The following is a 26,239-nucleotide window of genomic DNA, read 5'->3' on the forward strand; positions in this document are numbered from 1 at the left end:
TAATGGCACTGGATGGAAGAGAAGCTAAATCTTACCGGTGATTCTAGTTTTGACTGTTTCCAGGCTATCAGGCTACAGAGTTACTCTAAGTTACTTTAGCTTATCTAATATTATTATCTAATAAGTGGCAAGTGTAATATTTTCCTTAGTTCTCAACATAGCAACTTCAAGTTCTAATATTTGTGGATGGAATGGCACTTGAGTGTAATTTAGTTTGCATTAATGTTCATTCTGTATTTCCTGTAATTCTCTTTTCTTCTCTTTCGTGTTGTAAGTTATGCCAGAGCCATTGATGCTGCAATAGACAGATACAGCTATTTCTAATGATCCAGGCTGCTCAGATGAACATAAGGGTTGTGTTAATTTCAGTTTTCTGCCAGTTTATTAACATTTATCACTTGGATGATACCAGACATTTCAGTCGGTATAGAATTTCTGTATAAATTCGTCTCCGTTCCTTGCCAGGCGAGCAAAGGTTAGCAGTGAGCAGATAACACAGCTTAATGAGGTCAAATCAAGCTGATTCATGATCACTATGGAGAAAAATATCCTCCTGGGGAAAATACTTGTGCTGAAAAATCCCATAAACCAAACCACTTGTTTATCTGTCATTCCCACAGAGATAGTAATGTAATTACTCTCATAATTATCTTCATTAGTGTCAGGAATTATCTGCAATTCATTCCTCTGGTCTGAGTATGTTTGTTTATTTGCTGATTTTTGTCTCAGATTTAGCCAACAGAGCTAAGAATTGTGTGTTTGCTAAGCCATGCAGCAGACATCTGTGATGCACTGCTCTGACATTCTCTCTGCTGAAATATGGATTGCTGTCTTTCAGTTCCAGCATCCCTGTGCCCATTCCCTGACATCTGCCCTTCATTACATGGCTCCCGTGCGGCCGAGACGACAGATTGTCTATCCTCTGCAAGAGCTTGGCGTGAACGCTCCGTCAGAGCAGGTCTCCAAGGATCAGGTGGGTGACAGCAGCAGCAGCAGCAGGCGGGAGGCATGTGCCAGCTCATACAGGGCCTGGCAGATGGGTTGGCATCACCCTCTCAGGGCTCACGGGCTGCTCCTTAATTACAGTGGCCATGTTGGCCGGTGGATCCTGCTCTGCTGCTGTGCTTGGCTGGGCTGGGCCCACAGCCCAGCACACGCAGTGGCCGCTGTGCAGAACTCTTTCTGCTCCATGCTGACGTGATGGCAGTGCTTTGTCACGGCCTCCCAGTGTCTTCTAAGTGCTCTGCCTGCTGCTGAGCCCTTGCTCCTGCTAGCTTTATTTAGGCGTTGTGCTCCACAAGTGGAAAAAAGACTATGCCATGCTGTTGACTCTCTCTGTAGTGACGGCTTAAGAACATTTTATTTTTCAGTCCCAAAGTCAGGTTTCTTCCATGCACAAGATATCCTTAACACACCAAGTGACTTAACAGCAAAAGAGAAGATTGTTTTCACTAGCAAATGGTTTTACTTGCAAAGAACTCATGTGGCCTGGAGGTTCTAAATGAAAAATCTCTTAAAATTTCATTTTAAAAATAACTTTCATCCAATTCTCTTACATTTTTAAAGTAACTAAAACTTGATGTGAAGGTGATTCCTCACAAGCGTAACTAGTGAAGCTGAACTATTAGGAAAAACATACTTAATGGATTCTCTCAGTAAGTAGTTGTAATTTCACAGAGAAACATAATTAGGGAGCTTTATATCTGCCTACTAACTTCCAGTTGGCTGAGATGGGCTTCCACATAATATTTTTAGTGCTGTCTTTTTCTCGGTTAGTCAGTAGGTTTTGGCACCTAAACCTATTAATTAGGCAGTAGCTGGCAAAGCAAAATCCAGAACATGGCTGAGACTGTTGGTCTGGGTCTGGCTTTGTTCAACATGCAATGAATTCTGATGGTTTTCTTTAAACTGCTTCTTAATCTTTAAAGTGATTGCTCTCCTCCTAAAAGAGGTTGTCTTAACATTTTTGTTGAAGCTGGAAAATCACAGACTTTCCTGTGTTTGAAAGATTTGCAAATCTTTTGTCTGCTAGTGCTCTTCCTGAGGTTTTCTGAGCTTCTCTGTAAGTAGTGGCATAATGGTTTGAAATCTCAGATTCAAATTTCTATTTAATAGAATGTGTGAAATTTCTGCTAAGAAGTTGTACTGGCAAAACCCCAACTCAGGGCCAGCCACTGTGTAAGTATCCATGCATCTGCCTCTGCATGAATTATAGATTTTTGACAGACTGTTCTCAATCAGAATAGACATCTGGGGCTAAGTGCTGGGTGGTAACTTGAGGATAAAGCTAGTCTGCTGCTGGCTTCTCTGAAATACCAAGAACTTGAAACCATGTAAAACTAAATTGACTCTTCTATCAAGTGAATGAAGTGACCTTTGGCCACCATATGTTGGGAAGCTGTGTAACATAAGGAGCAGCTTGCCACGGAGACCTGAGCATACTTGTGAGTAAGAGGTGGTGTTGCTTTTAGACCTTGGGTTACAGCCAGGCACAAGGCAATTGCTCCCTCTGCTCAGATGCCCTGTAATGGAAGATTGATCCCCATCAATAATCTTGCACTACTCTGCCAAATCCTGTAGTGAAGGTACAAATAAATTGAGGTGTATTTTATAAATGAATATAACCAAGTTTCAATAGGCACAATATTATCTTTTTGCCTTTTTGTAGTGATTAAAAGGATTCTAAGACCTACTGTAAACAGTAAGGTGTGATCTATGAGGCAGAGAACAACCTGTCCTGCCAAGGAGATAAATGTGCTAACTCTGCAGAATGGAAGGGCTGAGAAGTGTCACCTTATGAAATACAGTGAGACAAGGTGAAACAGATTTTGGTTGTATAAGATGCTAACGGGCTAGGAAGTGAAGGAAAAAGGACATAGGAGAATGATGTTGTGAGGAAAGTGTGGAGAAAAGAGGGAGAAAGGTGAAAGGCAGACAAAGAGTCTGCAGTAGGAATTAGTGGAAGATGTCTGAGGCCAGCACTTGCAGAGAAGTAAGGAGAAAATATCTCCTATCATCTTTGTTTTGGTGGTTTTAAATAAAATCAGGGCAGGATCTTACAAGCTGTTTAGATTGGGCAAGCAGGGATTCCAAGCATTTGAGACCACTCCTCATTTCTTTATCCCAAGTCTCTATCCCAGCTCACCAAGCTGATTTAAACTGAGAGGCCTTTGCCCTCTCCTATTTGAAAACAGCTCCTCCAGAGGTGAATCTGTGCCTTCTTTGTTCCCGTGAGCTCGAGGGCAAGTTATCACTGTAATTGCTGCTTTAGTGTGCTCAGCAGTAGTGGCAGGATTTGTCACATGAACTACAAGATGAGGATTGTAAATGCAAGTTGATTTCAGAAATGTAAAATTTTCATTGATTGCCTGCCCTAATTGATTGCTTAAGCATCTGGTTGCTTGTAATGGAGATAATTGTGGTGATATTCTTGCTTTGATACCCACAAGACGCCCCTTGTATCTAGTAATCAACAAATCAGCATCTGCCTCTCATCTATTGCTTTTTCAGCTGCCTTCCTCTTGTTCCAGCCCTTCTTGAGCTCTAGCTCTCCTTTTCTAGCCGCAGTGTCTTTTTCCCCAATAAGAGCTTGGGGCTGAGCAGCTCATCCATTCTGTGTGGGGGGCACAGCTCCTGATTTGTGTGTGGATGTCTGTGGGCCATCAGCAGCTCCATATCTCAGCAAGTGTGGGCTCTGTCAGTCTGTGTCTCCCCAGAACATTCCAGCCTGCTTAGGGCATGAAGGGAATTCACTCATATATACAGACCCAGGGCATGCATGGGCACTTTCCTGCTTCCTTCTTCCAAAGCCAGAAGAGAAACCAGCAGTCTAAATCACAGAAGCTCTGCTCTCAGCTAGTTCCTGAGCGTTGCCAGTCCAGATGGATCTCATCTGTGCTGGAGAGGTGCTTTTCCTGTGGATCTGGATCAGTTGTTACAGATAGATGAGCACAGTGTGTGGTAACTTGTTCCTGTTGTCCCTCTGTCAACTCTATTCTTCTGTGGTGTCTGGAAAAACCACCAAGGGCAAAGTGCCATGTGTCACCCTCTCATGGATTCCCAGCCTGCTCCCTCCTATCTTGTGCAGGGAGCATGAGCTGCATCTTGTGGTTTTAAAGGGAGCATAGCTCCTTCCTCCCATGGGCTCTCTGGCAGAGCTAGATGTCAGCTGGAGAAAGCTACTCTTAAAACTCCAGGAACTTATCCTATAACCCCACAGCCAACTGTTACCTGTGTGGCCATTTACCTGCAGTTTTCTCCAGGCCCTTGGGGCATTTCCACTGGTTCAGTCTTGTTTCTGGTTTGACACAGGCTTTTGATGCATGTTGTGGCTTTTTGCTAAAATGACTGACTCCAGAGAAATACAGAGCTTAGGAGCTCTCCCTGCTCCTCTGCCTATTTGACATCCTTTTCATGAACACTTTGCCGTAAGTTTCAAAGTCATCACAGGTTTTTTCACTTGTTCTCTTAAACCACAGCTCTGTGCTGCTTCATCTTTGCCTCAGAAACCCTGTCAGCCCCCCCCCCACCCCACCCCAAGCAGTAGCTCCATTTCCTGAAGGGCTGTAAATTCTTCCTTACGTCTTCTTTTGCTTTGAGTTTGGAAATATATTTTGCTGCTCATTTTGTGTGTCTCTTCCTACTGAACTGTCTCCCATTGCTCTGCTGAAGAGGTTCAGGTAAATTGGGTAAGACTGGACTGAAAAGGCACAAAGCGGGAGGCGTTAAGCTTGTCTCCCATTGAAAGTCTCCCACTGCAGTCCTCTGGAATGACACAGTTGCTGATTTGCATCTTGTCCCAAGGTATCCAGACTTTGGGATACCTGTTGAGCAGCAAGTGTGGCAGAGGTGCCACATCTTGGCTCAGAATTGCATCTGCCACACGTCTGCCACACTGGGGTTCAGGGCACAGACCTGATAGAGCTCCTGCCTGCTCATTAGATAAAATACTTTGTACAGCTGTGCCAAAGCAAAAGGAAACCTCTCATTTTTGTACTCTGGATTGGCAACCGGTGCTGAAGCGCCAACTGGCAGGAGATCCAAAGATCCAGACTCTTAATTCCCTCAACGTTAAAACAGATCAGATGATTATTCTGGTTTGCACATCTGTCAGTCACTGCAGTCATGCTACATGAAAAACAGTTGGTTATAACAGAATCCTGAATACCTTATAAAGTGCTGCTGGCCTTCATGGTGCATGTTATTATTGGTGGAGTAGAAAACTATAGACAATGAAATAATTCTTAATTATTTCTTCATAAATAAACAGTTTAGAAACTTGTATGCTTTCTCACCATCTGGAAGCATTCTGTTCTCCATCTGCTTCATGTAATTATCAACGTCAGGGAAGAATAGGTGATATAATTAATAAGAATAACTGAACCACAATGAAGAACAAAAATGTCACACATCTGTTGAATTATTTCCTTGGTTTTGCCCTTTTATTATTATTCATGCTATTGGGTTTATTATATTTTTATTTCATGGCTGCATTCAAGCTGTCAGGCTTTATTGCATAGTTTAGAATTGTTTTTCCAGCTCATAAAAAGAACAATTGCAGAAGCCCATGAAGTGTTGTATAAATTTAGTTAGTTCAGTGTGAGGTTCAAATAGAAAATGGAGGCCAAGGCACTGCAAACTCAACAGTTTCCAGTGCAGTGTGGAGGTATTTTTGTGTGTTTGTCTGATTCCACCATGATGCTTATGGTAAAGGGTATGAGTAAAAGGCCTGAGAGCAGTTAAAATAGTAATTAAAACAAGAACATGAGAGGAATATACATCCTTGCTTTTAGATACATCTTAGAACTTGTTCTATTGCAGTGTATATTCACAACTACGTACTCAAATGACTTGTGAGCATAGGAGCCATCCTGGATGTTTCTCTATTCTGTGAGCTTTTTATGTCCATTATAAAATTTCAGGACTTTAAAAAAGAGTACATATTTACCATGTTTTGTAAAAAAAAAAAAAAAAAAAAAAAAAGGAGAAATTAGCTATCAGGTAAAACCAGAAAAATATCTAAAACATTTTTGAACTTGACAGACTTTCTCTTGTGGGGAAGCTTGTTTAAAAAAACAGATAGGAAACTGATCTGTACGAGTGTTTGTGTAGAAAACTCATCCCTAGGTGCTGGTGTCCCATCCAACAAACTCCTGGGGCTCTATTTTCTCTACTCACTCTCTGTGACTTCCACTTTCTGATGTTTAGGCCAACTCATTACCACCTGTCTGAACTTTTCACTAGTGCCCAGACTGAGCACTTTACCTTGACCTGTGTAGGCAAAGGAGCAGAAAGGACTCAGAACTGATTGACTATTAACAACACCTTGCTGTCCAGTCCTGGCTAGTTCGCAGTGTACAGTTTGAAAATATCAGCTCAGTCGTAATTCGAAGGTAATAAAAACAAGGACTTTAAGTCAAATTTTAAAACACTGGGGAGAGGCTGTTCACAGAATCTGCCATAGAACAATCCATTCTGAGCAAACAAAGCTCCCTGCTTCTGACTGCAGCTCAAAGGGCAAACTGCAAGGTTTGTCACCTTATGTGTCCACAAAGAAATGTCGTGAAGGTGGAGAGGGAGAGGCACAAGTGCTGTGAAGCACCAGAGCCTCTGCTTTGGAGTGTGTGCCCATCCTGGGCACTGGCCACTCCTTGTCCTGTCTTAAAGCATGACCACAGGAGCATGCAGCTCTGCTCCTGGAGGTGCTTCTGGAACAGCAGTGCCTGGAGTAACTCAGGGGAAGTGGTCACTGCTATTTTACCCTCTCACTCTCTGCCTCGGAGTCAAGTATGTGCTGGCTTGGTAGAATGCCTATAGCAATTAAAGGTTTATTCTGGAGGTTCCAGTTCTGTTTATCTGCAGTTGAAGCACTGGAATGTACTGAATATGGCTAAAATATGGAAGATCTTTCAGGGTTTGGGTTTTTTTTTTTTCATCATTAGGCCTCTACTAAGATAAAGAGCAAATATAACAAAGAGCCTAGGGAGGATAGGCAAGAGAATTCCCTGCATTTTAAATATCAAGGCTTATGTATCAAAGTTAAAATGGGAGAGTTCCTGCATGTTACAATTTGCATATAGACACTGGGATTACAAACAAAGGCTTGGTGTGGATAGTTTTCACTTAACCAGGGGAGTAGTATTAATTTTTAAAGCAGTAACTGTTGCTTAAGATGCTCATGTGCTTGAGTAATGAATTTTTAATGCTTTTGTAGTATGTGCATGGATGAAAATCCATAATTTATTGTTCTTCCCATTGGCTGATGAAGGTGATGGTTTTTATGGCACCAGTAGGCACACAAACAGGCGTTCTGAAGTGAGGCTGATAACAAATCTCCTCACTGTAAATGTCAGTGGGGTTTGTGCGAAGCTGCCATTACATTTTGTTTGGAAGACTGTGTGTCACACCATTGTGGAAGGCACCAGATGGCATCATTAACAGGAATGTTTACAACTTACATGCATGTGTGAAATTAAAAGTAAGATGACCTATCTTTGTTTTGAAAGCGTTGTCAGTGCTGTACAGGTGTTAATAACATTTGCAATAAACTGAAATAGGCACCTATGCTTACAAACAGGTCAGACTTGGCTTAAAAGTCTTTCAAAGCCGTATTTTAGATTAACAGTTCCAGCTTGTAAGGAAGAAACAGATATTTTTGCCACAGAAAGGTAATGTTTGCCATTATAAAATGGAGCTTTAAGTCTGCTTTCACTGAAACATGATTCTCTGACTCTACAAATCAATCTCCCTTCATATCCTGGATTATTATTTATTACCTCGTATTCATTATTTTCAGTATGAAATGTTATGATTTTTATTCTATTTTTCCAAACTTTTAACTTTATATCCATCTTACATTTTTTAATGAGTTCAGTATATTTGAATTGCTGCCTCTGTTGCCTTGAGTCTGTAGGTAAAGGTGCCTGTGGCCTTCTCTTGTGCTGGCTCTGCTCTCTTGCTGGTGAGTTTGTGTGTGGGCAGTTCCCTCTGCAGGCTGGCCCAGTGTGCCCAGAGACCAGTGCAAGCTGCCCCTTGGCTGTTGCTCCTGTAATTAGGTCACGGGTTCCCGTACTGCTCCTTTCCTCAGGGACTATAAGGCATGCTTCTCTCTTGGAGGGATGTGGAGCTTGTGGGGTCAGTGCTTGGCTAAAGCCCAGGTTTGGATTTGCTGCTCTCTTTCCTCCTGCCTTGAAGAATAAGCCATAGACAGATGACCTGGGAAGCAATGACTGCTGTCAGAGGACTAGAGCCAGCCATGTGCTTTTTACCCCCTTGCCAGCTTGAATGCTTTTATCAAGTTCCTGTGGCTTCCTTTCTTTCTCTTTCTTCCCAGAAAAACGGGGAGAACTGAGCTCTCTGAAAGTGGCACCATTCCGAGTTCATTTCTTTGGCCTTTGAAGCAAAGCAGCAAGCAATCGTCAGGTCCATACATGAATGTGAACTGCCTGGCTCTCTCTGGGCTGGGGATCCAAATGTCAGTGCTCAAAGGGAAAAAGAGCAGCTTTTTGCCATGGTAACAGTGGTTCTGCGAGGAAATTAAATAGATGTGTCTGTGCTCTGCTCTCTTCTGCTGCTGGTTGGAGTTAAGCAGGAAATCCGTAGTTTTGTACAGAGCCGTGGGGACTGGCATACAATTGGTTATGAATATAGAGGTGGCTTTTTCCAGAAGCTGAAGATCAGCATTTACCCACACAGGCATAATAATGGTGTAATAATACTGACTTCATTCATATAAGCCTTGGGGATCAGTAGATGAAAATACTCTGTAAAGGTGAGGTATTACCTGTCCAAGCCACAGTTCCAAAAGAAGGATTCTTTGTCAAAGACAAAACAATTAAGGCTGCACTCTTCATCACCGTTTATTTTTCTGTTTTCTTCTGTTTCTGGTGTTTGTATAAATCTGTGAATGCTTGGAAACAGGTTTTGAAAACATGTTTGCAGAGATTTCTAATGAGCCTTTTTGGAATGTAGCTAGTATTTAGAAAACAATTCCTAATGCAGGCTGAAAAAGCATGCATTTTCCAATCAGCTTTGTTCATATCACCTTGGTAAACATTGATGTTTCTTTTTTTAACTTGTGGTTCAAATGGAGCTTGAAATTAAAATAGCTCTGTGTGCTGACCTTCTTGTTTGCCTGCCACTGTCGCTGAGCTCAGCACTACTCTTGTAACAGGTTTGTTAATTGCTTTCACTGCTTCTGATGGTTTTTGCAGTAACAGTTCAGATAGTGTGGATCCTCTAGTGCAGTAACTATCACTGGGGTTTCTCAGTAACAAATTTGAAGTAAAACAACAGCATTGCAGGCAGATGTAGAATCCCACAAGCCAGGGCTGGGAGAAGGCCCCTCCAAGTAGTAAGTAGTGAGGGATCAGTGAAGATGCCAACAACATAGCAAATGAGGCTGCCCTGTATTTGCCATGCAGTGCTCTGAGCAGCCCTTCCGAATATGGACCACTGCAAGGTACTTGAACTGCAGCCAACTTTTAAGTGCATTTAAACTGGGCAAAGCCCAAGTCCTCAGGATCTAATAAAGTCAAGTCAGACTTGATGGCCTTAGAGGTCTTTTTCAAACTAAAGGATTCTGTGATGCTGCAAATTCTGCAGCATTAGGAAGTCTTTGCATGAGAAGTCCCAGAGAGGACTCTAGCAGCTCTGGCACACCACTGAATGTTACTGAGATAGACTTTCTAGTGCCCAGTTCAGAACACAGTGCTGCTTTCTTCCTGTCAGGGCTGAAATACTTAATCCAAATTTTTGGTTTTATATTTTTTGGTGTTCAGTTTTCATGGTTTTGTTTATTTGAATGAAGCTAATGTTTGCTTTAAACTCTGACCTATTGTAGAACAATTATTATATGTACATTATTATATGTAGGAAACCTACAGCTAGCCCAGGGTCCAATGTTTAAAAACAGAACTAAAAGGAGCCTCAAAATGTTCTGGTGAGTTTGTACCATCAACATATAATCTAAAATCATGGGTAAGTGCATCATAAATCCATTCCCAAGGCATGTGCAAAGCAAACAGGAAAGCTGGATATGAAGCTGTATGTGGTTGGAAAGTGCAAAGGAAGTAATGTGTTTGCTAAAACCTAATCAGTATTTCATGACTCTTTTTCCATTGGTTGCTTAGGGTAGAAGGATGTGTGAATTCTGGATTCATGCCATAGATTAATCCTGCTCTGGCCCATGTTATGTTGTGAGATGGTGAGTGAAAGCCATGGTTCCATGCAGGGTGTGTGTTGTCAGCGTTTGGAGGCTGCATCAGCATTTTAATGAGCTCCAGTCTGAAGACTCCAAGTGATGGCACCGACTGTCCGTGTGCAGAAGCCCCATGAGCCAAAGGGCCACTACTGCCTGTGACCACCCCTGCCAGCTCTGCTGTCCCTCTGCCCCCAGACGGGAACAGCATGCAGGACAGGGGTGTCAGTACCCAAATAATCATTTGATAACCAAAGAAAATCCTCCTTTCTGGGCTACATATGCCTTTTCTACCAATGGCAATTAATGCTTTTTACCTTGCATTAGTTAATGATTGCTGATTTATTTAATAGATTGGATACAAAATAAACACGTTAGTTTGCTATTGACCCGTCAGTTATGATGTCTGATTACCCCTTTAGTGAACACAGGTAGCCATTTGTCTTGACATTTTGTTAAAATAAGTGGTATTATGGGACTAGTCCACCTAATTCCTCACTCACTGGGGCCCTTTAGTGTACTTAGGTGATTTCTGGAGCATGGCAGCTGTTGGTGCTAGGGCCGTTCTGTGGGTTATATTCTGCTCATAGGCTGCCTTTGTGTCACTGATATAGAAGCCATTTCATAAATTAGACACAACTCTTCCCAGGGAAATTGTATTCCTGCTTTCATTGCTGCAATGCATTAAAATAAACAACCAGCACGGCAGTAGAAGGAGATGTTTGAGCTAGGCATTGCCTTGAGGTCTGTTGGGTTTATGCTGTTTGCTGCTGGCATTCCTGCCCATTTTCATTGATTAGGTACATTAGAAGTAGTTACTTTTCATGGTTTCTACCATTTTATTAATTTATTAAGAGCTGCATTTCAATACAAATGTCACTTAATTATTTTTCCTCCAGAAGTAATTGTTTTTCTAGAAAGTTGCAAGTCTGTGTGTGTAGCAAAACTCAGCCTGTCAGAATTGCTTTCTGCCTGTCCCGAGAGCATGGATACTGAGGTGAGAGCACATAGTCTTCCACGCCCAGTTCTGGGACTGGGAGAGCTCCACGTATGTCAGCACTGGCAGGGGAACAACTTCTGTAGCTGGGGCATAACCATATAGTGTGTTATAAGAAATGCAATCAAAGTTTGATTTTAAGTAGTGGGGGATGTATGTAATACTTGGCACTGGTTCTTCTTGTTTCCTAAAATCTTTTCTAAAGATGTACACTTTCAGGGAAATACAAAGGGCTTTTTCAGTTTCTGAAATGTGAAGTGTTACAGACATAGTCTGTATGATTTAATTTATGTTTAAAACTCTCTTTGCTGACAGGTCCTTGTCTAAGGAGTGTTCAACCATTTCCAGAGCACTGCCTCTGAATGGCATTATGGAGGTTCTCTGTAGGGACTTGCTGATGTCCTGCATAACCCTGGTTTGGAGCAGCAAGGTGGTTCTGTCCCTCACCCAGGCATTCTTCACTGTTGGCCTGTGTTGGCTGCCACCCAGCTGACCTCTGTTAAGCAGCCACCATGGGCTGGCATATTTTTTGAGATATCGCCTGGGATTTTCCCAAGGCAGTCCAGCCCCTAAGATGAATCTGGCTCACCACTGGATGTCATCATTGCACTGTGGTGAACTGCAGCTCAAAGAACATTTGTCTGGCAGATAAAAATAACATTGCCAACTAAAGGTGACATTTAATTTTGCTGCATTCTGAATAACTTGCTATACAGTCATGCCTTTGGGCAGGGAATTGATCCGTAATGCTTTCTTAAGGGACAGGACAGCACTCTAGTGAATTCCACAGTGTGGTGAGGCTGTGCTGAAATCTCAGCTGTGGAGGTCCACCAGTGCAAAGATATGGCACAAAAGATCTCTTGGGGATCTCAATGTGCCATGTTATTAAGAAGGCCCATGTCATTACCACAGCTTTCAAAGAAAGTAATTACTCTTCATCTATTGAGTTACTCTGTCAGCTGATACATAAAGAATATATTTCTACTGTACTTCCATAGGAGGAATTTAGAGGACTTAATTTTATTAGTGTTTAATAATGTCTCCTATTTGTAGTAGAGTGTCACACCTTATTTCACCGGTGCCCTGGCTGGTTCCCAATAGCACACCGGTGCTGCGTCAGGAGGGGGGAACTGCCTTGGCGTTTGCCTTGCCACAGGCAGAACCTTAGAGCGCAGCTCTAGAGCACAGGGTGAGGTGACATCCTAGATTAGGTGAAGGATAAGGAGGAGGCTCTTTTTCTGAGGTCTCGACCACAGAGGTTTATTGCAGTTGAAGGGTCCAGGGGGAGAGAGCCCCGAACAAAGAGGAACCTACCTTTTTAAACTAGGGTGGAACAAGGGGTGGATACAAAACTGCAACCAATCGAGATTTAAGAGGGGATGAATGCAGGGAGGGATTCACAAAACCTTGACCTGTAGGGAAACGCAAGGGGAGGATACAGCCTGGGGTGACCAACAAGGTGTCAAGGAACGTGGAACTTGCTAGAACAGAGGAAAGGAGTAAGCATTGACTGACAAGCGAGGGGCAGGAGAAACTGAGGATTGACATAGAGAACCCAAGGAGAAGGGGTAGGGTCAGCTTGATGAATGGAGAAGGGGAGGGAACAGCCTTAGGGCCAAGCCATTTACATGGGGAGCACAAGGGTTCAGGTGCAGACCCATAGGGAAAACATGTACCGGAATAGTAGAGGAAAGCCACTTAGAAGCCTTACATTGCTTCCTTTCTAAGTGCCACAGCAGGATTTTATAGAAGTATCTGACAAATAGCAAAAGTGGCTCCATTTTGTATTGGTCTTCCCAGTGCATTTATGAACCTGCAGTTACCCATTCTGTGAAATGGGAATGTAGGCAACCCAGAGCAGTAGGAAAAATGCAAAGTGTGCTGTACTGTGAGATGAAAAGTATTTCCTTGTCTTTCATCAGAAATTTGAAAGCTAAATATAGTCAAGGTGAAAAAAACCCCTGTCAAAAGCAATATCTGTCTCTTAGCTGCATATTTGTTTTGAGACTCTGATAGGTAGTGAGACCCAGAGACACATGGAAAAAAAACCACATGGAGCTTATTCCCCTAGCCAGAATGTGCATGAAGTGGTGTGGAAGCTGAAATTAGTAACTACCAACATGACAATAATATTTGTGACTGGAGTACTGCTCCCAGTGGCATTGAGGCACTCTTTTACTCTTGTGGCAACCTGGCTTTCTAGGTAGCTGCTCTGTATTTAAGAAAAGAGAAGGATAATTTTGGAAAGGGAGTCTTCAATCAAACACACAAAACCACTCGAAATAGAAGTTCCTAATTAATTTACAAGTAAAACCATTTCCATAAGTAAACCAGCAAGAGTAAAAAGTGCTCTAGGAGGTATAAAAATGGCCTTAGCAGTATGTAAATACAACTTCTTGAGGTGTTTGATAAATAGAAGTGAGTGACAGCAGAGGCAGTGTTTTGTCCTCTCCTGTAAGGATTCCAGAACATCTTGCTCAGGAGAAGCCAGACCATTCAGCTCTTGTAATTTTCTGTGACCCACTGAGCATGCACCTATTCCACGTATTTTAGTACACTTAACTGGGGCTGTGTGCAAAAAAATTGTATTAGTCGTGTCAGTGAGCCATAAGAAGTTTTCTATGAATGCAGAGTAATGCATCACTGAGAGTTTAATGATTCTTAGCAGGCTTTGACTACCTTTTAAATGCATTTCTATGTCTTACATTTTTTTTACAGCTGAAATATTCTTTGAACCACACAAATCGAAAGCTGGTGCTGGAATCGAAAGTGTGTATCAACACTAGAATTGTGGTGGTTGGTGCATCTGATGTTGGAATCTCTTTTCTGGAAACATTGATTTTTTGGTAAGTTCTAATTTTTTTTCCTTTGCTGAAAAAGATGTGTTCCATTTTGTATGAAGGGGGTTGTTTCTTGCATTTAAAGCATTCCTTGAGTCTCAATGTACTGGGTGCTAAATGTCTGAGCACCTGCAGATGGAGGGATGAGTGCTGGCATCCTGGATGCCTTGGGATTCACAGGATTCCAAACACCTCCCAGCTGCCCGTGGATCCTTAAGGTGAAGGCATGCTGAAAGTGGGAATGGAAAACACCTGGCTATTGTTCTTAAACCACAGTCTTGTGGTGGAAGGTGGAGTCAATGACCCTTGGCGTGTGCTCCCAGGCAATATTGGCCTTTAAAGGCAGTCAGCCCTGGTGGGATCCCAAACCTATCTGAATCCCCTCTTCCCTAAGTCTAAGGCAGGGAAACCTGTGAATGAGTTGTGCTGTTTAACCGCCTTCCCAGCATGAGGAGAAGGTGCTCTCTCTGGTGTCTCATTGTTTTACTCCCCAGAGGCTTACTGGGGAGTCAGACTGTGAGAATTGAGTTCCTTTGATGCAGCATTTAATCACACATGCTAGAAATGTCATGAAAGATTTGCAGAAATTAATATAAGATCAGAATCTTAATATGGTTCTTACAACAAGATGCAACAAGAACTGAGAGAGTCTGGTACTTTTATGGGGGGTGGAGAATGGAAAATTCCGCTTTTTTTTTCTTTTTTCAGTTAAGCCAGGAGTTTGTATTTCTACAACAACCATTGATAACATCACAAATTATATTTTCAATACATCAAGAGAGGATTAAGTTGAAGTGCTTTATAGAAGTTGTATTGCTGGAGCAGTGCAGAAGAAAATTTCTGCTTCATGCCCTTTTCTTAGTTCTTGATCTCCTGTAAAGCATCCCATCTCAGGGTAAATACTTTCCTCTCATCTTCCTGCTCTCAGCACCTATTAGGCTTTCAGTTCACCCCAAATTCAGTTAAACCTGTCCTTTAGAGCTTCTAACCCATTTCTCATTGCTCACCCTCTGCTGTTTGCTGTTGCTACCATTTCATTATAAAGCTCTGTGGGGAAGCCAATGTGTATTTGTGCTCCAGGTGTGCCAGCTGAGTCTGTCTGTAGTGAACAGGCCTTTGCTCTTGGAGCTCCCTTGGCCGAGCCTTTGCAGCCAGGGCTTGAGTTTGAACCAAACTCCAGCAGAACTGCTGCAGGACATGTCCTCCTTGAGCTTGTCTTGGCATCTGGCCTCAGACATGTGGTGCTGCTTGGTAAACCACAGAGCAGCTCTTAGTGCAGTGTCACAGAATTTATATTAATAGAGGTATAAATTCGGGAAAGATTCACTTTTAATTTTCACATCAGCAGCAAATAGCCTCCTGATCAATGTGAAGGCTTTTAAAAACAATTTAGTTTAATTTACTCATAATTTTCTAATATTCCCTGCAAAGGTTACATGCACTAAAAATAGCTGGACTGAATCAATTTGTGAGCCCTAATCCTTAAAAAGAGGAAGTAGTTTTTTCATTGTTATTCTTCATACTTAATTATTTTACGTTACTAGTCACCATGGAAACACACAAATGTAATTCACTTACCGATGTGGCAATTATTAGAACTCGATCTTGCAAGTGTTTTCAACTTCTTTAAGACTGAAGAAATACATTTTTCATTAAGCAGAGGTATCACCCCACGAAGGAGCCCTGCTGCCCTGCGGCAGGACGCCTCCTGCTGTGCTCCTCCTGGAGCTGCTCACCCACCCGAACCCCAAAGGAGCTTTAGACTTTACCATGCTGCTCAGGCAGCATATGCAAGTATGCATTCAGGTGTAGAGCTGCTTTTCTCAAGGATGTACAGGGATTTTTTGGCTTTTTACCAGAGGGCCAGGTGACCGGTGGAGGCAGCAGGCTGCAGTAACAGGGGCGGAGCCTGGTGCCTGGCCAGCTGTTGGTGTGACAGTGGCTCTGGGGGAGCAGGTGTGACTGTGGGTGGATTCTTATTTGGTTGGTTGTTTGGGGTTTTTTTTTCTTTATTCTTTGCTAGTTTCAAAGAGATGGGCAGGGCAGCAGTGTTAGACCAGAGGTACACAGAATTACAAACCGCAGTGTTTCCACTTAATCTCAGAGGCTGGTTCCTGGAGCAGAATGCAGATGCAGGCAGCGGGGATGGAAGTTTGGCTTAAGGATTGCGGAGCTTGCTCCCAGCAGTGTCTTGTCACTGGTTCCAGTGTAGGGAACCCGTTGGCTTTTTTCCACCTCTTTGCATATAGCTGTGGAAATCACTATTGTCTTCGATTATAGGAAAAAACTGGGTTTAATCCATGGTTTTGAAAACCTCCTTAATCCAAACCCTGATGTAAACAATGACTTATTCTCTGAGGACGTTGGAATATACATAACATGTAGCATGAGATAGCCATAAATTAATAGTGCCTAAAATCACAATATTTCACATGAAATAGTTATGAAATCTGTTTCCTTCTCTCTGTGATGCATTAAAATAATTATTGCATTTAAGAACCAGATGGATTAAAGAACATTTTGTCAAAGGCCTGAATTTTTTTCTCAAACTAGAATTGGAATCTAGCTCAGTAAGCCTGAATTTTTCACTTCAGGACGGTGTCTCCCACTGGGAGCTCAGGGTACCCAGGATCAGCTCCAAGGTGGCAGGGTTTGAACAAGGTTTCTTTATCTGGCAGCATGGGGGCACACAATATCCTGCACATCTGCCCTGTTTGGCTGTAGTTAGCATAATGCTTGCTGGTTAATTAGGCTTCTTATCTTTGCATTTGTCTGGGAACATCTGAAGCCTTCCATGTTGCCTGTCACTAATTAGTTGACTAATTAAATAGTTAGTGCTTACTTGCTGATCACAGAGCTAACATGCAATGAATGGGTTAGTGATAACCATTGTTTTGTCCTATCTGTCTTTGCCACATGAGCTGACACACATGTGCTTCCCTCTGCCTTCCCTTCAGAGCAAGTTGAGCCTAGGCCATGTGCTCAGTGTCACCAGGCGCACATCCCTCAGTCACTGTTGCCTTCTATTGCTTCTGGTGAGCGAAGCTCAAGTTATGACAGAGATAAATCAGGTGGATCAGAGCTGGCCTTGTCATTCAGTCAGCATCACAATGAACGCTGGCAGTGGCTGATATCGGGCATTAACAGGGGAGAGGATGTGGGTCAGGATCAGCCTTCCTAACAGCCTCTGCCAGAAAATAAGACTCAATAAGCATCAATATGGGCTTATTTTATAGTTACAGTCTTGCTTTTGAGACTTCTGCAGTTTTAAATAAGATTATTTCCACTTGAAATGCCTGCCTTTTAAACATATACAAATACTTCTCTGAGTCCCAGCTGTTCTTTCCCACTTGAAATTTGTAAAGATTTGTATATCTTCTCTTATTACTATTTATATTTGAATACTCCTAACTTCTTGGTGGGTGTTAAAGCTGATCTTGGAAATAGTAGTTTTCTCATTTAAAATTGATCAAAATTGGAATGAGTCACAAGGGTTTTTATAGAATGCTGAGCTGCATCTGCATCCCCTTCTTGGTGACTCAGCAGGACATCCACAGCTCTGAGCCTGGTAACCTGGTACCTCTGATCAATGCAGTTTAGAGCAAATATAGAAGCATTCCAAGTGCAAGCACTACACCGAGGTTCTCCAGCTCTCTGCTAAAGCCATGGAGGAGATGTCGCCACTTTCTCTACTGTTCATATTTAGGTTGGTTTGAAGTTTGTTCCCAGAGCTGTAGAGGAGGTGCAGTGCTGAGCTCTCCAGAACAGTCTCCAGGCTGCCTGAGGATTGGCTTGGAAGCAAAGCAGACTGTGCAGGCTGCTGCAGTGGGAAAAAAAAAAAAGGACTTGTCTTTCTAAGCTGTGATCCTTCTCACTAGTGATTAGCATGAATTTGATTCCTGTTTGTGTGTATGTGTGCATTCTGAGGGCCAGAGTGAGGTTGCTGACACATGGAGGTCACGAATTGATGAATGGCTGCTGGGATCAGGAGTTTTGGCCCAGTTAACTTCTCTGCCAGCTGTGTCCTGGGCTGTTAGCCTTATGTCATGAGGACCTGGCATTGGCGGGGGGTACCTTAGAATGTGGAACTTTGGTGAGTTTTGTGTTCTGCTGGCAGGTGGAGGACATGTGGTTAAAGTCAAGCCTTCTAGGTTTAAGGGCAGGCATCTGCCTGGTGGAATCCAGAACATTTTGAGGGTGCTCACTCTGAAGGCAGTGTTGCCAGATTTGCACCAGGTCACATCATGGAATCAGAATACTTATCTCCTCTGCAATAGTTTGGAAAATTTGAGTCTAGTACACAGCCATAAAAACCTCAGCACCTTAGTTTTAAACACAGGTAATTGACCAATAATATTTAAAATTCCTATTAGCAAACTAGAATCTGCGCTGTGTGTTACTCACTAAAGCACTCACAGAGGAGCGGGCAAAGTGGTGAAGTTTCCACCACACTTCAGTTTTACTGCCCAATTTATGGTACCTTTATTTGTGGAAAATGGTGTTGATGTCTCTCAACTGTGGTTTGGAGTCTGGAAGGCGATTAAACAGCAAGAAGTTGTAACTACCAAGGCCATCATCAGATATCCCTCATTTTCTGTCTAGAAAAATAATTGCCATTTTTGATGAAAATTAAATGCTGGAACACTTGTGCTATGGAAATTGGAATTTTAGGAAGGAAGTGCTCTCACTGAAGCAGTGATTGTATGGTGCTTTGATTAGGTCAGATTCAAAGCTAACTTAGATTTAGGATGGCAGGGCTACCCTTGAGAATGCTGTAGCTGTGGAAGGATGTGGATGGGTCTGATTTAGCTGCTTGTTTTGAGTGGGTAAGGAAAAGAGCTCTTTAGATTTCCCTGCCCTGTTACAGAACAATTCATATTGTAGGAACTTTGCTATTTTAGTAACCCAGATTGTGAAAATGCCACATATCTTGAGTGGATGCTCTAGTTTTTGTAAGCAAAACCAGTTGCTAGGAAGTGAGAGGTGACTGGAAGGGACACAAGCAGTGACAGCCACAGGAGGGGCCTGAGGTGTTTCAAAGTAATGAGTTATGAGGTGGATGAGAGTTCAAAAGAAGAAACTGGAAAAAGGCATTTGGTAACATTCAGTGAGAAATCAAGATTGTAGACTGATGTAAAGCCACCTAAAAAACTAGGAATTAGTGAAGGAATTGGAAGGCAACACAGTCAGAGTTGCTAATGTGTTTAGTTACATTGTCTAGGAAAAGCATCAGCACAGAGGACAACAAGAGATAAGCAATGAAATCACAGTAAAATAATCACAAAGAAGGAAATCTAGGACTGATCACTTGAAGGGGGAAGAGTGAGAGGAGTAGTTCATACAACCTAGCAGAATAATCCAAATTTAACTGGAGAGGAACAGCTTCTGAGATAGGATTGCCCTGGGCTTGGCTGGGATAGAGTTAATTTTCTCTCTAGTAGCTGTGTTTGGATTGCATATGAGAATAATGTTGATAACTTGCTGATGTAATTGTTACTAAGTAGTGAACCATCAAGTTCAAACTTTGGTGAGAGATCCAGTGAGGAGAGAAGCACTCTCAGCATCCTTGAAGGGTGTTAGTCAAAGGGTGAAGGAAATGTTCTTTAGCTTTTTAATGGATTCTTGCTAAGATGGCAAAAATTATGATAGTGGTAGCTTTCATGGCCTTAGGTGTAAAGGTTGCTCTTAGGATTGACAGCATTTGATAAAATTGCCAATAAACTTGGCAGGAAGTTTCTGGGAAAAAAAAAAAAAAAGAAAAAAAAAAAAAAAGAAAAAAAAAAAAAACCACACACACATAACAAAACCAACCAACCAACCAAAAAACCCCTAAAAAACCCCAAAGCCCTCTTTCATCAAAATAGAAGTTTTTGAAGGGACCCTGTTGCTTTAATACCAGGAGGAAGCAACTGGGACATGATGAAATATTTTGCTGAGAGAGAGAGAGAGTTGTCATGGGCCAGGTTGTGTGGAAAGCCCCTCTTTGACACTTGCATTGACAAGTGTCTCAGTAAACATTATGCTGTTATCTCTTCTTTTGTTGGACAAATTCATTCACAATCTTAACACTTTTTCCTAAGGTTGATCTAAGGGAGAACTAGCTAATCTTTTTTTACTAGTAATTGAAAAGGGATAACTTGGAGATGGACATCTGTTGGTCCGCAGTGAATCTGGAATCCTGCTCTGGGGACTGTGATTGATACCCTCAGTAGAAGGTTCTGGAGGAGGTCCTTTTGGTAGGTGTTGATAAAAAGAACAAACCCTTCTGCTGCAGCCAAGTATGGCTGTCTAGGGAGGCAGAGGCAGCAGAGAGAAAGGAAAACGCTGGGGCTGGCAAAGGAATTCAGTGGAGAGACAACATGGGAATACATTGCTTGGAAAGGGGCTCCAAGCAAGGCTGTAGTGCTGAGTAGCACATTTATCCTGGAGGGACAACTTGTGTGAGCGGGGTTTTTTCTAGTTATTTTTATAGGAAGCCTTTGTTAAGCTGGGCATTTCTAGTTGGAGTTTGGTATGGAGCTGGGAAATCTGTTAGAATACCTTTTCCTTTTGGACAAGTCTCTTCTCCAAGTCATATCCTAATTGCTGTGTTCTTGAAATGTTTATTTAAAAAAAGTCCCGCTTTGGATAAATTGTTATATTTGTGGGGAAAAGGAGAACTGTCTCCATCTGCCTTGTACAGTGAGAGTGGCATCTGGACATGCTGAGTTCCTGTGCCTTGAACACAGGTTAATGCCTGTTGGTACTCTTTTTTCATCATCTCTGCTTCTGGGCTCCTTCCTCTCTGCAAAAATCGTTGTGTTCCTTTTTTCTTCTAGGACAGAGATTTTTCTGATTTCAAAGTTTTGTTAATGCAAGACTTTATCACATCTTACTTCTCAGTGTTTAATGCTGAAATCAGATTTTTTTTTTTTACCATTTTCAGAATGATCTTGAGCTGTCATTTTTATAAGGGCCTTGCTGCAGTGAAGCTGAGGATCCAGTGTCATTAAGACTTTATTTTTGGATAGGTTATAATTTTAGATATTATCGTTTAAAGATTATGTACACACAAGAACAGTTCACATAGTTACCAATTTTAGGTGGCAGATAAAGCATTATCTTCTGTCTCTATTTTCCCAGTCATTAATAAAAACTAAAATAATCTTTAAAAATGCAACATTTCAAATAAATTGAAATGCTTGGGTTCATGAAGACTATTTCACTGTGTGTTATTTTTTGTAACAAAAGTGATTTGATTTGTGATGATGAGGGTTTTAATGAAAGCAATTAATTAAATTATTTGTTCAAGCAGTTTCCACCATCTAAGCCATCATTATGCCATACACAGAAGGGGAAAAAAAAAAGTTAGCAAGACATCAGGCAAAAAAAATCCAGTAAAATGAGCAAGGAGTATTCTAACACATTCACAAACATGAGGATATATGTAAAAACTGTACTGAAACTTTTCTGTGTGTCCTTTTGATTATGCTCAGTAAATTGGTAACCCTGTTTTATTTTGAGGACAAGGGTGTTCAGACTCTTTTTGTAGCTGTCCTCCAGAGCTGTGCATTGAAACCCAACACCTTTTACTTATTTCCCTAGATACTCTAATCCCTCCCTGCTTTACCAGTATCTTTGAGCTGTTCTTCCTTCTGTATCCACAGCAACGTGAATCCCTGCTGGAATTATTTGCTTCTGAAATGCAGGTGCACTTGTTTAACGTTGCAGTGGTTCAGGCTCTAAACTTCAAGACCTTTTCACCAAATTGGAACCTCCCCTTTGCCCTGTTTCATGTTGAGCATTATTATATTTATTAGCAGCATCTAAGTCAGTCTCTGTCCTGACACCCCTGCCTCTGTCCAGGGCCTTGATTGTTCTTCAATTAAGAGCTTTTAGGCACCAGTAAGGAATCAAAAGCTGTGGTAAATAAGCCATCCTTTTGTTAGCCTAGAAATAATAAAACTCAGAATCCCCCAACCGTCACCCGGTGGTGATTGCCAGTGCTGGTGGGAGCCACACCTCTGCTCTAGTGCTCAGGCTTGTCTTTAAGTGCCTGTGTGTGTGTAAATGTGTTTTAAATCCTGGGGTAACATGTGCCAGCTATGCATCTGGAGCCAAGCCTTTGTAGCACAAGATACTACATTCCCTACTTGTTTAAAAATTCTGATAATTTGCACAAATACCACCAGCCTGTGCTCAAACACGGACCAAATTCTGACAGTTAGCAGCACCAGGAGTTTGCCTCTGTGTGTGGAAATGGGGCTGTTGTTTGCGTGCAGCTGTGCCGGGAGCTTGCAGCTCCACAGAGCTGGAGGGTAGTGTGTGGCACTCAGAGCATGGGCACCAGCCCTGGCGGCTCTGCAGCTCTGCCCCTGCACCACCCTGCCCTTGGGGAGCTGCCAGCCACCATACTTTGTGCCTTGCTTTTCTCCTGTGTAAAGGGGAAATCAAAGATACTACTCATTTCATCTCATTTCTTCCAAGGAGGTACTAATCAATATTTTAATGCCTATGGGATGAATGACTGAGAAACATGAATTAATGTTTGGGGCATATGGGGATGCCACGGGAGCGCTGAGGCAGAAGTAAATCATTAGTTACTAAATCATACTGACTGAAAGGTCTGATCAAAGCCTCCTGCTCAGTGGAGAAGAAGGGAACAAATACTATATGACTGGGGAAGTCCTGGATGCCTGCATGTGGACCAAGTAGAGATAGAGCATTGGCAGAGAAAAATGGTATGTGACCAGATCAGTAAAGTGTATCATTGTGCAGTCATGCAAAAGAGGCACATTAATAGTGCCCTAGAACTTTGATTCTGCCATGTTTCTGATGCTGGCTCACATGGTTTCTATACTAAATATTTTTATTTAAATGTAATGTTACTGTAGTCCCTGGATTTGAGCACCTGTTGGCAAGAAGCCATGCAGTGAGTACAGATGACTTCAGCTCCACACTGAAAGGAAAGCTCTTTGCTGTGAGAATGGGAGGATGCATAGGATGTTTATGTAATTAATCCCATGTAAATAAATGCTAAGGAGCTATGCTCTTTTGTGTGAAGTTCCCGTAGTTGTTGTTTGCACCCCATGTGTGGTGCTCCTGGTGTGCAGATGACATCACTCTTACACTCTGCCTTCAGCTTCATGGATCTGGCTCATTCTCATTTACATAAAGACCATTTTGTATCACTCAGGCACCATAAGGTGGCCATAAATGAAAAGCAAATTCTATTTACATTCACCTCTGCAGAGTGACCTTAATTTAAAGGAGAATCAGGCCTATAATCTGTATAAATATATGCACTCTGTTGCATTAAGGTTATTTATTACTTTGTGCTTGGTCTGAGTACGCTTGGAGATTTACCACAGATAATCCATAATCCAGAATTAAACTATTAATATGCATTTTGAGAGGGGCAGCCATAACCTTGAAATTCCTTGGTTTAAGTATGACCTTTAACTTTGTTTGAATATATTTTTTAAATGTATGAATAACAAATTAACATTGGTTGATAAAAAACATTCTGATTCCTTTGTACCATTTGCATCAGCCCATCCTTAACTTACAGAAAGCCTTGAAGATTAGAAGGCTTAATCACTCATAATATTTATTTGTTTTCAAATGTCAGATCACATTTAGTTCAACATACTGTCAGTCTTGTCCCCCTCCTTTCCCCGGCATTACGTGAAACTGTGGTGGAAATTGTTCTTCTCTTTATGTCTAGAGACACCTGCAACTGAGCAGAGTGAAACACTTTGTCCTTGTGTAAAGGAATTGCTTTCTGTATCCTCTTGAACATAGAACTCTCAGCTATGCTGTTCCTTTGATGTGCCTCTGAATTTCTTCCCTCTGGGGCTGTTTGCTTTTCTTTCCACAGGCCATGCCTGAAGTTCAACAACCTGACCTTGATTTCCATTCACGGCCTTCCAGGAAAAGACCCACAGAGCTCCAAGTATAGAAGATTTTTAATTAACAGGTTTGACTTCACATCTAAATACTTCCATAACTCTTGCAGGAAACATAACACTTTGTAATTCTTAAGAACTTGTCCTAAATTTTAGATACATATGTTGAGAGTCCCAAAACATTTGAGTCTGTCTATCCTGCATGTACTCACCTACACGAGGAGTTGGATAGAATTATGAGTAGGGAAATAGTGCCAAAGCAGTAACTTAAAGACAGCAATCCTCTGTGTTATACCTGGACAGTAGACTGTGCTTTCTGAGGCTTTTTAGACTGTTTAAATGTCTGGGTTGAAGACAGATGACACAAGATACCTCTTTGCTTTTTAAATCTTGTTTGGTTTTTAGCTTCCGTGAGTTTTGTTTTGATATAAATAATGCTGAACCAAAGAGTGTACAAGAATTAATATTGGTAATATGACAGAGAGTGACTTAGAGCAGTGTGTGGTGGGATGCAGAGCCCACCAGTGGTGGTGGGGATTTTGCTGGGCACAGGGGGAATTGTTGCTGTTAATCAGTTTGGCATAACTGTTCTGCATCAGTTCTGCTGCTTGTGGGCTCTGAGTGCCAGTTCCTGGGCTGTGGCAGTCTGTCCCCAGTCCCAGCCACAGCGCTGTTCCAGACCAGGGCTATGTACAGATGAAGGGAAATGGTGGAAGAGCCTTATCTTGGGGACTGTCAAATATTTTGTGGGCTTCCTTGTTTGCCAGTAAATATAATAGCTTCCATGTAGTCAGATAAAAATCTTACCTCTTTGAAATTTACAGTATGTAATTCTCATTTAAATACAGTATTTTTGGGTTTTATTTTGGAATAAATCATCACTGTGGACTTGAACATGATTGTTTTGAACATTGAAAAGCACAGAATTAAAATGAATCAGTTATTCTGAATAGTTAGGGAATGAACTTATACTAAGTTATTTAGATTTGGCATGTGACTCTTTGGAGCCTTCACATTGTATTTTACCAAATCTTTTCCTCAGTGAGCTGCAGTGCACTAAAGGGCTAGCTTTTTAAATGACAAAACAGCTCCGTGTCTGCTTACTGAACCCCTCAAATGAAATCTCTACAAAGATGTGAAAATAGCCTAGTGGGAACCTGTTTAAAACCATCTGATCTTATTTGGAATTTTGCCCTGACAAGGAATTTTGTATAAGTAGTTACCTGTATTACTTTTTGTACTGTAGAAAGGGGTTTGTTCAAATCTAGTGCAAATCTAGCAAATGAAGGAATTATATTCTCACATAAATGCATGTCATTTTTTCCCTAAGTTCACTGTGGAAAAGTGTTGTACTAACAAAGCATCCTTCCTGACAGAAAGTTGCAGTTAAGAGCTGCCTCACCAGATTTAGCTGTTAAAATCTGAAAGCAGATTGAGTGAAAATTGAACTCTGCAGGATATGATTTCTGAAAGCATTCCTGTGATTTTGGAGTATCAGTCTCCTGGGAGCCATGCACCTCAATTACAGAGGTGCTTTTGAAAACCTTCCTCTGTCCTTAATGTCCATTTTATTTCTAGATTTCTGCATTATTACAGTTCAGAATTGTCAATGGTTTTTCTTCCCTTATTTATTTTCCTCTGGTATCTGTGAGCAAAGAGAATGCAGAGCATCACAGAAAGCCTGGTGATTCAATCCTGAAATTTCCTAGGCTGTGAAATCAACTGTGTATTTGTTCCAGCTGTGGCATCCCAAATGCCAGTTTTGTGAGTTTGGTAGCAACGATCAATGTGGAACCAGGAGCTCTGTGTTGGGATGTGTGTCCTGGTATTAATGGCAAAGCATCAGCTGTCAGTGCTGGTGTCTGCCCACACTCTCTACTGCAGTTGCTGGTGCCACAATAAAGCATCAAATATCTGAGCATGGGCCCAGCCCCTTCTGTTTAATCACTTCGAGGCCTGTGGGAGAAAGTGGAGTATTTTTCATCTCTAAGTGTACATAGAAAGTCAATTTTTTTGGGCCTCTAAATGGCCATGAGCTTAGTTCAGCAGGTGGAATGTATTTTCTTTGGTGACTTGAGCTGATAGCTTGGATGAAGTCTAGGGTCTCTGTACTTGGCCATTCCCCTTCTGAGGTCCTGGCAGGGGTGAGACTTAGCTTCTTTCACGTAATTTGTTTGCAGTATTTCTTTTTGCTGTGCTGCTCTGGTCTCACAAACCAGATGCTTGTGTGACACCAGCCACTCCTTTTTTGGCTTTTTTTAAACCTGTGGCATTTTTTTTCCACTAGATCCTGTGGGTTTATTGCTTTACAAAGCTA

General features: G+C 41.9%; 1 protein-coding gene across 1 annotated transcript in view; it reads left to right on the forward strand.

The window, feature by feature from the left end:
• Positions 1-26,239, forward strand: part of CFAP61 (cilia and flagella associated protein 61) — a 90,064-nt gene that overhangs the window by 26,244 nt on the left and 37,581 nt on the right. Inside the window, exons 16-18 of the mRNA XM_083856672.1 lie at positions 839-973; positions 13,914-14,041; positions 23,895-23,993. Of these exons, the coding sequence (XP_083712798.1) occupies positions 839-973; positions 13,914-14,041; positions 23,895-23,993 (362 nt within the window). The remainder of the gene's footprint in view (positions 1-838; positions 974-13,913; positions 14,042-23,894; positions 23,994-26,239) is intronic.

The sequence above is a fragment of the Zosterops lateralis genome, assembly GCF_965231275.1.
Source record: "Zosterops lateralis genome assembly, chromosome: 3".
NCBI lineage: Eukaryota > Metazoa > Chordata > Aves > Passeriformes > Zosteropidae > Zosterops > Zosterops lateralis.